General features: G+C 39.0%; 1 protein-coding gene across 1 annotated transcript in view; it reads left to right on the top strand.

Annotated features, from left to right (window-relative positions):
* The first annotated feature begins 1033 nt into the window (after nt 1-1033).
* The window catches only part of MOGAT1 (monoacylglycerol O-acyltransferase 1), a 33208-nt gene continuing 21046 nt past the window's right edge, over nt 1034-13195 (top strand). The window contains exon 1 of the mRNA XM_010948856.3: nt 1034-1530. Within this exon, the coding sequence (XP_010947158.2) occupies nt 1437-1530 (94 nt within the window). The 5' untranslated portion in view covers nt 1034-1436. The remainder of the gene's footprint in view (nt 1531-13195) is intronic.

Here is a 13195-nt window from a genome sequence, read left to right on the forward strand (position 1 = left end):
AGGAAAAAAAAAAAGTAATTTCTCAATTAGGAAAAAAACCAGCACTTTTTGAATACTAAAAGTCACAAACAAGTCCCCTGAATGACCCAGTTGTTGTTTTGAATCCAACTTTCTATTAAAATGTTAAGGAGAAAGGGGCATGGTGGGGGTAGAGGGTGAGTATTCAACTGTTGTTTTGCCCTGTTCCAAATCCCCTGTAGCAATGACTTGACAGCTACCTGCTACTTGGAGTTGGCCAACTGTACAGTAAGCTTTATAAAGAACATGTAGTGAGTGCTCGCAGGATAAGGCACAGCTTAGAATCCATCTTTTTATTTAACCCATTATAATTGAAACCCTTCAGTGGCAAATCTTAGGGTAAAGACTTGAATCCTAAACACAGCCTGCAAGGATCAGGCCCTTTGCCACAATTTTTGGCTCATCTCATTCCAATCTCCTCCTTGTTCCCTGAGCTCCCACTATATTGGTCTTCTTTGAGTTTCAGCCACAGGACCTTTGCACATGTGCTCCCCTTTGCTTGGACTAGATTTACCATTATAATTCAAGTCAAAGTCACTTCTTCAGAGACTGACCCTCCAGTTTACACCCTAGAACCTTCCCTTTCATTCATAGTAGGGTTTCATTTTGCAATTACACACCCAATGGTGTGGTTATTTTTCTTATGTCTGTCTCTCCTCATAATTTGTACTCTCTGAGAGCAGAATGGATGACTGACTTGGTCACTGGGTGTATCCCCAGTGCTCAGAATGGTTCCTGGCACTTGTAGGTATTCTATCAATGTCCATTGAATGAATGAATAAGTGAAAGATTTCCAGAATTCACGTGGGAATCTGAGACACGAAAGTGAGGAGGCCCCCAGAGTTTGGGGGTGGTGTGGGGGACACAGACCCACGAACAGTTGGTTGCCACGCTCCAGAGAAGCTAACTCCTGACCCTTTCTCCAGCTGGTGGGAGAAGCGTGAACTAACCCTTTCCCTAGCTGGAGAGACTTTCAGAGGAAGAGGTGGGTTTAACGGCGGATGCTGAAGTCGTGCGCGCAGAAATCGATCAGCTGAACAATGGTCAGATCCCGGTGGGGATCCCAGGTACTCTGCGAGGTAGCCGAAGCCGGCTCTGCCGAGCTCCGGCAGGCTGCCAGCTGACCTCTTTCGCCATCCCTTGTACCCAACGCAGCGCGCTGTCGCTGGTGCCGGGGCGGGCCAGCCAATGCGTCCCGGGCGCAGCAGCTGCTCCAGGGCTCGGGCGCGAGTGATTGGCAGCCCCCAGCCTCAGCCCAGGTGCGCCCTCCCCCTCAAGACCTAGTCCAGTCCGCACCCACTTCTGGGCCGCAGCCAAGTGCCCAGCGCAGAGCCAGGAGGCCGCACACCCCGCAGGCGCCGCGGAGCAGCGAGGTTCCCGGCAGACGCGCTCGGCGCAGTCCTCGCCTCGGCTGGGCCATGAAGGTCGAGTTTGCGCCGTTCAACATTCCGCTGGCGCGGCGGCTGCAGACCGCGGCGGTGCTGCAGTGGGTCCTGACCTTCCTGCTGCTCGGTAAGGATTCTCGGCCGCCCAAGATCTAGGCGAAACTCCGCCATGCGTGGTGCTCAGTCTCCTCGTTCCCGGACAGTCCCAACGGTCCAAGGGACGTACTTAGAAATTCCAACCCTACTTCTCTTGTAAACCAGAGCAGGCAGTTCACAGAGGGCGTTTGCAGCTAACTTGGGACTCCCCTCTTTTGACTCACCTTTTCACGTGCACCTCGTGTCAAACGGCTGTTTGCCAACTTTATTTTCCCCTGTGCTGTTTTTAAAAATTGAGGTGTACCTTACCCACAACGAAAGCCACAGATTCTAAGTATACAGCTCGAGGAGTTTTGATAAATGCACACAGCCAAAGGTAACCACGACCCAATGGAGCTGTCGCAAGTTGCACTCTCTCCTCTCAAGAGTGGATAAACTCGTTTCTTGCATTGTGGATTCATAAGTGGAAGAACAATGCCCACGCATTTAAAACCTGATTCCTTCCTTCTCCGCATCCTCAAGACAAATACCCATGTTTAAAATTTTCGGGATGCAAAAGGGTACCTTGCTGCAAACACTGTACCACACATTGGGTTGGGTGGCCTCTGTAAATAATTCGACTCAGGAGGGCGTTCTAGCCAGATCCCAAGTTAAGCCCCTGTAGAAATGTACAGGAGCCAGCCACTGGCAGGGCGGGGGTGGGGGTGGGTGTGTGGCGGCTTACCTGCGCGCGTTTTCTCTGGATTTTTGTTCAGCTTTTGCAGTAAAGGGGGCGGGGGTGGCGGGTCAGGAGGAAGGGATGTGGTATAAGAGGCCGGGAATTATTGGGAACTTAAACTCTTTGTAAGGCTAAAGTCGTCTATATGCTATAAGATCATGGGTCGTACACTGTTGGGGCCATAGTAATAACAGTACTGATACATTCGTTGCACTGTAGAGGTTTACACTTTTGAAAAGATTTTACATTTTGAATGCCTGGATCAGTGGTTCGCAACCCTGGCCACACATTAAAATCACTGGAGGAGTTTCTGAAAAATTGGGTGTCCAGGCTCTAGCCCTAGAATTTCGGATTCATTTGTTTCAGAATGAAGCCGGCACATCAGGATTTTTTTGTTTGTTTAAACAAATTCTCCAGGTGACTACGGTGCAGCTAGCATTTACTGAAAAAGGACTTTCAAAGCATGAACTCAAGTCCACTTAAGCCAAACTGTCAGACATGTTGCTAGCATTATGCATTGTTTTGCTCGAGGCTAAAGGACCATCAAGATAAGCTACACTTATCAAGGGTTTAGTGTGTGCCAGGTACTATTCTAAGCACCAAACACTATTAACCATGTAATCTTCCCAACAACTCTACGAGGTAAAGGACTGTTCATTCCTGCACTCACTGTGCAGATGAGGGAGCTAAGAGGCGAAGTGAATTATTCAAGGTCACAGTTAGTAGAAGCTGGAGAAGCTGGGTGCAAACCCAGACATTCTATCCAGAGTTCCTGCTTTAACCACTATGCTGTCCTATTTAATGCTTTAAACTTGGAGATTGACTTTTTTGCTAATCAGTCAGCACATCTCTGATAGCCCACTGTCATTTTTTTTCATGGCCCCTTGTCATTGCCTGTAGTTGTGGATATCTGTGGTTATTCCAGAAAGATCTGTATTGCCATCTGTAGGGGAGCAGAATTTACCATCTCAAAACATGTCTCTTTGGTATATTAATTATTTTAAACTGGTTATTTTCTAAACAGCAGCAGACATGGGAAAAACTCTGAAAACCAAGTAGGATTTACCCTTTTGTAAGAAACACTTACATTTATAAGGGAAATCTCTGTAAGGGTGTCTCTCTTGCTGTACTGGGAAGAGGAGGATGACCAAATCTCTAGAAACTTATCAATGGAGAAGGCAGAGACTTAAATCTGCACAAAACCTTACCCCTTGTTTACTGTGCTTTCTCCCATAACCTTCCATAACTGACTCTCCCCACCCTCAACCTCCTCTTTTGCCTTTAGCTGAGGTTGGTATTTAAGGTGAGTGTTTCTGCCATTTTTGTGAATTACTTAGTTTTGCTGGGTCTCCCCCATGCATACATATAGTTAAAATTTTGTTTGATTTTTCTCCTGTGAATCTGTCTCATGGCAATTTAATTCTTATACCAATCAGAAGAACCTAGAGCATAGAGGAAAATTTCTTCTACCTGGCCCATGGGAGGCTCATGATAAGCACAGGTTGAGTGTCTTTACTCTGTCACCCAGAAGGGAAGTTGTCCATCCCACGTGTCCGTACTTGTATTAACTCAATAACGTAAATCTCCACAGCGACCCTGTGAGGTAGGGGCTACTCCTGTACTCATTTACCAAAGATAGAGCTTGGAGATGAAGTAAATTGCTCAAGGTCACCTGGTTCACTGCGGGTGTTGGAGCCACATGTGTCACATGTGAGTGGACTAGTGACTTGGATGTGACCCACCGCTCCTAATTTGAATCAAACTACAGTGGCTTGACAGTCAATTAATTTAAATGTTCTTATTGCATGCCTTTGACATTTGTGTTACTAGGAGCATGTTATTTTGTATTATCATATATTTTGGAAATTTTCTTAGGAAAAATTTAAAGTATACAGAAAAGTAGACAGAAGGGTATGCACTCCCGTAGACTCATTACTTGGATTTATAATTATTTTAACAAGCTGCTATATTAGTTTTATCTATTTTGCAAAAATATTTTAAAGTGAATCACATTATGTTTTAATCCTAAATACTTTAGGATGTGTTTTTTAAAATTAAGTACTTTTTACATAATTATAACATAGTCACATGTAGCACAGTTTACAGTAATGGCTTAAAATCATCTACTTAAAAACATTTTTTTTTAAATTTTCTTTCTTTTTTGGAGGGAGGAAATTAGGTTTATTTATTTATTTATTTTTAATGGAGGTGCTGGGAATTGAACTCAGGACCTTGTGCATGCTAAGCACGCACTCTACCACTGAGCTATAATCTTCCCCCTCCTTAAAAATCATCTAAACCAAGTTAATATTCAGCTTTCCTAAAGTGAGCCAAAAATACATGTTTATGGATGATTTATTTGAACTAGGATCCAAAAAAACTGTTCGGTTGTATTTAGTTTTTAAGTTTCTTTTTTTAAGTGAAGGATTTTTAAGTGTGGGGTTTGGGTGCTCAGGTTAAAGTAAAAGTAGGTACACACTCCATAGAGTGCCTGTGGCCATCTCCAAAGAGGAGCGAGTGAGAGAAGCGGCCTGTATCTTTTCATTTAGAACAGTGTTCCCCATTTGTTTTCTTGTCAGTGAAGCATCGAAGAAAGCAGATTTTCTGTCTGCAAGCTGTCTCACTTTCAGGATTTCTTTAATTGCTATTTTGTAGGGTTAATTTTTTTCTCAATTCCCTGTATTTCTTTTAAAATGGAAGTTGGAGCTAAAGGCTTGGATAGATTTAGGTGAAACCTTTTTGCAAGTCCTCTTCCTAGGTGCAGCTCTGTGCTCGCGTTGTGTTATGTCAGGGTGCATGTGATGTCTGGTCATCCCATTATTAGTGTCTAAGAGTGATCAGGTAGGAAGTAACGTGTGAGGTGGTAACTAGCCACAAATAAAAGTTCCTCATGGACCGTTGACTTTTCACCTAGTGCTTTAAATCTCCCTTAATAATCCTTGCCTAAATTAGCTGTTTTATTTGGAACTACAAACTGGTAGTTTTCATATTCTATTATTCATTCTTCACATATTAGCTAGAATTTATGCAAGGAATAATTTTTCTCCATCATCTAGGGCCATTTGACTACCCTACAATTTAATCCTAACAGGAAAGTTAGGATAAATGCTTATTTCTTTCATTTAAATTATTTTAAAGAGTTGATGTAAAATCTCCTTTCAGTGGTGACAAGAGAAGTTTTACTAACTATGTGTTTTAAGATCTCTGTATCAAAATCTTGGAATGTATTTTTCTTTCCACCATCAGGAAATGAGTTTAAGCTATTAGCACTTGGGATATTTTAACAAATAGCAAAATGTCTCATTTAGTCATGAAATCAAATACTGTTTCCTTGAGATAAATGTTAAGTACCTGTCTTCCGATCTTTTAACATTGTATTAGTTTTAGGTGTACAACATGATTTGACTTATGTCTGTTGGAAAATGATTTCCAGAATAAGTTTAGTTAACATTCATCACCACACAGTTATATTTTTTATTCCTCTTGTGATGAGATCTTTAAGATTTACTCTTTTAGCAACTTTTAAATATACAATATTGTTAACTATTACTATAGTCACCATGCTGTGCATTACATCCCCAGAACTTATTTATCTTATAACTGGAGGTGTTCACCTTTTAAACAACTTGACCCATTTTGCTCCCACCTCCACCCCTGCCTCTGGCAACCACCAGTCTGTTCTTTGTATCTGTGACCTTTGTTTTTATTTTATTTGTGAGATCATGTGGTTTTTGTTCTTCTCTGTCTCACTCTTTTCACTTAGCATAATGCCCTCAAGGTCCATCCTTGTCTCAAATGGCAAGATTTCCTTTTCTATGGCTGAATTATATTCTATTATATGTGTAGTATATACCACATTTTCTTTATCCATTCATCTGTTGATGGACACTAGTGGTTTCCATGTCTTGACTATTGTAAATAATGCTGCAATGAACATGGGGATACAGATACGTTTTCGAGATAGTGATTTTATTTCCTTTAGGTAAATACTGGGAATTGGGATCACTGGGTCACCTATCATCCAATCTTAATATTCAAGAAATGGAAACAGTACTTATTAGCTTGTGTGCTACTGACCTGCTAACTGAAAAGCAGAAAACTGAAAAAGAGAGAGCCAACGTTTATTGATTGTCTTCTATCTTGTGGCAGGTATTATTCGATTTATGTATTTATTTATTTTTGGATAAGAAAACTGAAGCTCAAGAGGTAAGTTTCTTACCGAAGACCACATGGTGGAACAATGATCTTTTACTGAATGGGTCTGTTTATTTACTTACTTATTTAAGCAGCCTTATTGAGATACTGTCATACAGTAAACTGCACGTATGTAAAGTGTACAGTTTGACAAGTTGTCACATATGCATACCGGAAAAACCATCACCACAATTAAGACAGTGAAAAAAGCCATCATCCCTAAAGAATATTTTCTTACAAAATTCTTTTTCTACTGAGGTTTCACTAATAAGCAGCTTCTACTTTTGAGCCCCAAATTAAAGCAGAAGAACTGTTTTCTACTGAAGTTTTCGTTAATGGCAAGCTTTTTCTTTTATGTAAAATAAGTTCACTGTGAATTGGAAAAAAAAAAATACCCCTTTTATACTTCCTCCTTCCCCTGTCTCTAAGCATCCACTGATGGGCTTTTTGTCATACAGATTAGTTTGCGTTTTCTAGTGTTTTAATATAAATGAGGACACAGCATATGTACTCTTTCTTTTTGTCTGGCTTCTTTAGCTGAATGTAATTATTTTGAGTTTCTTTTTGTGTATATTAAGTTGTTCATAGCTTTTTTGTTTCAAAGTGATATTCTAGTAAATGAATATATTGCAATTTGTTTGTCCATTCACCTGTTGATGAATATTTGGGGTGTAGCCATTATGAATAATACTGCTGTGAACACCTACAAGTCTTATGAGCATACGCTTTCTTTATTCTTGGGTAAGCCTAGGAATGGAATGGCTGATCACGATATGGTAGGTGCAGGTTTAACTTTTTGAGAAATTGCCAAACTGTCTTCCCAAGTGGTTGTACCATTTTACAATTCCACCAGCAATGTCTGACAGTTTCAATTGCTCCATATCCTGGCCATCACTTGATACTGTCAGTCCTTTTAATCTTAGGTGTGTAGTGGTGTCTCATTGTGGGTTTAGTTTGCATTTCCCTAACGTCTGATGATGTTGAGCATCTTTTCATGAGCTTGTTTTCCAATTGTATATTTTCTTTGTTGAAGTACCTGTTTAAATCTTTTGCCCATTTTTAATTGGGTTGCTTCTTTTCCTGTTACTGAGTTTTGAGAGTTGGTATTCTTCTGGATCCAAGTTCTTTATCAGGCATATGCTTTATATAGATTTTTTTTTTTCTTCCAGTTTGTGGGTTGTCTTTTGTGTCTTTTGAAGAACAGGAATTTTTAATGATGAAGTCCAACTTGTCTATCTTTTTTCTATTAATTGTGTTTTTGGTGTTATGACTAAGAAATCTTTGCTTAATCCAAGGTCATAAATATTTTCTATGTTTTTTTCAAATTTTAGAGTTCTAGGCTTTACATATAGATCTATGATCCATTTTGGGTTCATTTTTGTATATGGTGCAAAGTCTAAGTTCATTTTTTGGCATATGTATAATCTAATTTTTCTAGCTGTATTGTTTAAAAGGAAAAAAAAAAAGCTATCTTTTCTGTATTTTATTGGCTTTGTACTTTAGTCAAGAATCAGTTGTCCATATATGTGTGGGTTTATTTCTGGACTCTGTATTCTGTTCCATTGACCTGTTTGTCTGACTTCATGCCAGTACCATGTTGCTTTCATTATTATGTCTTTATAATAATTCATGAAATCAGACAGTGATAGCCCTCGAGCTTTGTTCTTTTTTTCAGAGTTGTCTTGACTATTATAGATTCTTTATATTTCCATATGCAATTTAGAATCGGTTTCTCAATTTCTACAAAAATGCCTGCTGGGATTTTCACTGGGTTTACTTTTTGATTGAGATTAGTCTATAGCTTAATTTGGAGAAAAGTGCTGATTCTTCCACTGATGATTTTACTTGTAGAAGAGGTTTTCAAACTTTAGAGCATATTTAAGAATCACCTGGGGGTACTAAAATGCATATTCCCCAGAAACTTTGACTCTATAGGTGTCAGGGAGGGCCCTTAAATTCTTAAAAAATTTTTATTTGGAAATAACTTCAGAAATAATAATTATAAAAAAATCACACACACAAACACAAATCCCATATTCCTGCATCAAATTCCCCAAGTGTTAACATTTTACTGTGTTTCCTTTATCTTTCTCTCTCCCCACACATATTATTGTTATTATTATTAATATTAATTATTGTTATTATTATTTCAACTCTGTAAGAGTAAGTTGCAAACATTGTCTCCCTTTATCCTTAAATAGTTCGGTATATATTTCCTAAAACCAAGGACATTCTCCTATATAACCACAGTACAATTATCCAAATCAGACAAATAACAGTGAAGCTGTACTATGATCTAATCCAGAAGCCCTATTCTTATTTCAGCAATTGCCCCACTGATGTCCTTTATAGCAAAGAAGTCCATACACTGTATTTAGTTACATCTTTTTAGTATCCTTTAGTCTGGGAAATTTTGAGGGAGTGCATTTCAACATTCACTCCAGTGATTCATACGAGATTCTTGGACTTGCATAAACCCTATTGAGCCTCTTTTATTGTGGATTATATCCAGGGTTTTCAGTTTGTGGCACAAAGTACTTGTACTTCTTTTGTCCTTCAGCTTCTACGAAAAGCTTTCTGAAATATTAAAACACCGGACTTGTTTCAACTGGATGCTAGCTATAATTTATTTGACTTCATTAGGCAAAAAAATAGATCCAACACTATAAACTCATCTACAAAACAGAAACAGACTCGCAGACATAGTAAACAATCTTTTGGTTACCGGGGTTAAGGAGGTGGGAGGGGATAAATTTGGGAGTTTGAGATTTACAAATGTTAGCCACTATATATAAAAATACATTAAAAAAAACACATTTCTTCTGTATGGCACAGGGAACTATGTTCAATATCTTGTAATAACCTTTAATGAAAATGAATATGAAAATGACTATATGTATGTATATGCATGACTGGGACATTGTGCAGTACACCAGAAATGGACACACTGTAACTGATGGTACTTCAATTAAAAAAAAAAAAGGAATAGGTCCAATAATGAATTTGCTTTTAAACAAGAAAAATGCGGATCTCTGTACAGGAATACTTTTTAAAGGCAGTGTGAAGCAGACCCACATTTGAGGAATGGGTTGTCTTTTAGCACCATCTTCATCCTAAGAAACTCTGGGAGGCAAGTTTTCTTAAAATAAGAATTTTAAAAATCAGAAGAAGGTTATACTTCCATTCTTATACTCAGCAGATAGCACTGATTGATGTTTTGAAATACAATGCCTCAGGAATGAAGAGGACGAGAATGTGGTGTGCTAAAGGATTTTACTTGCCTCTGAATTCCATCTTCTTCCTCCATACTATGTTAAATGGTTAAAATAAGCATAGAAACAATTTTCTTAGTGGGAAAAAATGAAAACTTCTTGGACACAAGTGGAAGGGATACACATATAAGTTAAATATTTTAAATTATTTCTTTAAAAAAATTTTTAGAGGTGATCTAGTCACTTAGTTTTTATAATATTTTCTGCTTTGATCCAATTTAGGATCAAGGGATTGAAAAACTCTTCTGGTTCAATTTATGATGTGAAATATAAAAGAATGTGTGCAATGTGTGGAGTGAGAGTTTAAAATAGAACAGCTCCTTTGTATAGTAAGGTATCAGAGGGTATCAAGTAGCAAAGATGTTTCTGCTTAGTGAGCCAGTGTTTAATTTACTGTCCTATGCAGTTAATCAACATGTGGAGAAACTTTATGCAAGATTGCATTTGTACAGAAAAGTTGTTAGAACATTCAAAAGAAAAATTCAAAAACAAAATATTTTTTTTCTTTCTCCTTCCACTTATTTTCATTTAGAATGATGAACTCCAAGTCCATCCATGTTGAAGCAAATGGCATTATTTTATTCTTTTTTATGGCTGAGTAGTATTCCATTGTGTGTACATACCAGAAGTTCTTTATCCAGTCAACTGTCAGTAGGCATTTGTTTCCTTGTCTTGGCTATTGTAAATAGTGCTTCTGTGAACACTGGGGTGCATGTATCTTTTCGAATTAGGGTTCCCTCCAGATATATGCCCAGGAGTGGGATTGCTGAATCATAGGGAAAGTCTATTTTTAGTTTTTAAAGGAATCTCCATACTTTTTTCCATAACGGCTGCACCAAACTACATTCCCACCAACAGTGTAGGAGGGTTTCCTATTCTCCACACTCCAGCATTTACTGTTTGTGAACTTTTTTAATGATGACCATTCTGACTGGTGGTGTGAGGTGATACCTCATTGTAGTTTTGATTTGCATTTCTCTGATACTTAGAAATATTGAGCATTTTTTCATGTGCCTGTTGGCCACTTGTATGTCTTCATTGGAGAATTGCTTGTTTAGGTCTTCTGCCCATTTTTGGATTGGGTTGTTAATTAAAAAAACACAAAAGAATTTGAATTAGCACTGACAACCAACGAAATGTTTCTCAGTCATTAAAAATACCATTTGTGAAGAGGTTATAACGTTATGTTTATAATACCAAGCAGCTAATGTGAGATAATCATAACTGATAAAATACAGAATAAGCAATATATATGATCAACCATGTTAAAGAAACATAACCTGTTTGATGGAAAAAAAAAAAGGCAAGGGAAAATTTAACAGTAGTTTTTGTTGGGTGAAAGGAATGTGTGATATCTTGTCTGTTTCTACTTTTTGCATTCTCTAATTGTATCCTTGTAAATACAATTCTTACAAAAATGGCTCCCACTTGTCAAGCACTTGCTCTGTGCAGGGCACTGTACCATCTCTATGTTTATTCCCCAGTCTCTGGAGAGAGGTGCTGCTCTTAGCCCATTTCACAGGTAAAGGAATTGAGGCTCAAGGGGTAAAAGACCTCGCCTCAGGTCAGACAACTAGACAGTAGCAATTTCCAACATAAGGAATCCAATTCCAGGTCCATGTCTTAACCACTGTACATGCAAAACACATGATGAATGTTAAAGAGATATGCAGTGTGTATTCAATTAAAGGACGTGTGGTTGAATTAGTGGAACATTGAATTAGTAGCTGGGGGGGACTTTGTTTCTGGACCCACTCTCAACTCACCCTGTGATTGAAATTAAGTCAATATGCTTTTGGTCTTAGTTTTGCCACCTTTCTAGTAAAGGAAACAGAACCTTCCATGTGCCTGATTCTTTACGCTCACGAACTGGCTTATGTCCTTGTAATAAACACTTGAAAGTTTATGGTGTTATTATCATTAGCTGGGGATCATTTGGTTTTGCAAAGAAGTGCCTGGGTTTAAGGATTAGGCAGATCCAGGTTCAAGTCCTTTGGGCACTCAGACTCCCTGAACTCCAGTTTCCATAACTGCAAAATGGGGACAGAAATGTGTATCTTGAGGGTTGTGAGGAATTAATGGGGTTTCTTATGGAGCCAGTCACACTCAATCACTATTCTGTCTCTCCCCTCCTCCCTCACAGCTCACCTGATCTAGCTTGGAACAGAGAATAATGAGACCTATTTATGTCTCTTGTAAGTTTTTTGCCCATTTTAGTAAAATAAACAGAAAATTAATCAGTGGTGGTAAATTGTCAATGCTCAGGCCTGGGTAGAGGGAAGCAGATAAAACAAAATAGGTGGTCTTAATAGGAATGAAGTCAGAGGACACTCCTTTGGCTTTGCTTCCGGACTCGTGGAAACTTTGTTGGCTGTTCCAGAATGCAACAAAACACCCCACAGTGGGGAACACATGCTTCCTTAACCTTTCACACACTTTTTAACCTTTAAACACCCTGGGGAGAGCAAGTCAGTCCTCTGATGGGTTTCAATTCTGTATTTGGGTCAAGTCTATACTGGGAAATTTATTGACTTTTACATTTCTCGAAATATAAACACATATTCTGTTTTTGCAAAAAAAAAAAAAAACCTATGTCTACATCTCTACCTATAAAACAATAATAGATAAAGGTGCTCTTTTTCAGACACCATGATAGGTTGTTTGGGGACAAAGCTCTTTTTTAACAAAGTTGACAAGAGTGGATAGGAGTTTGTGGGCCTGAAGTCAGTACCAATTAGAGACTGTAGCACATGATAAAAAAAGAAAGAGGCAATGACACTCCTTAAAGTAACAGAAATAACTGGCATTTATTGAGCACTTACTGCATGCCAGATTTTATGTCTTTGTGCCCATCCCCCCATCATTGATGTATTTCTCTTTTTATAAATAAATTTTAGTATAACACACAGCACAGACATAAAAAGAAAATATCTAGCTCAGCTTTAATATATTACTTGAAGGCAGATATCCTTCTCACTACGACCCAGGCCAAGTTTCGTCAGTTCTTGCTTCATGTATTTGAAGCCCAGTCATTAGGTACATAAACAATTAGGACTGCCCCGTCAGTATGAAATGTCGCAAGAAGTGGTAGCTAAGCTAAGATGTTGAGTCCCTCCTATGCTATTTCTATCTCTGGCAATAGGGTCCCTGAAAACAAAATTCATCAGTGGAACACGCCCTCTTCATGGGCACGTGAGTAACGGCTGCTCAGTCAGTCAAGGTGAACACGTGTGGTAGGAACTCCCCCGCATCCCCCCTTCAGCGACGGTCCCTCCGTATCCCGTGCTTGGGAGGTGGTGTTGGGCCATAGGCTTTGAGAATGGACCTTGAACTTGGGCAGATCAACCATTTACATTTGGTGTGGCGTGGGCAGTTCACACAACCTCTCTAAGCCACCATTTTCCCTACTGTAGAAAGAGCATTGGGAGCGCTGGGGCCGTTTCACTGATGCTATGGCTATATGAGGATTAGGTACAAAAATATTTTGGCCGGGTCTACAATACAATACTTGG

The sequence above is a fragment of the Camelus bactrianus genome, chromosome 5 (genome assembly GCF_048773025.1).
Source record: "Camelus bactrianus isolate YW-2024 breed Bactrian camel chromosome 5, ASM4877302v1, whole genome shotgun sequence".
Lineage (NCBI taxonomy): Eukaryota > Metazoa > Chordata > Mammalia > Artiodactyla > Camelidae > Camelus > Camelus bactrianus.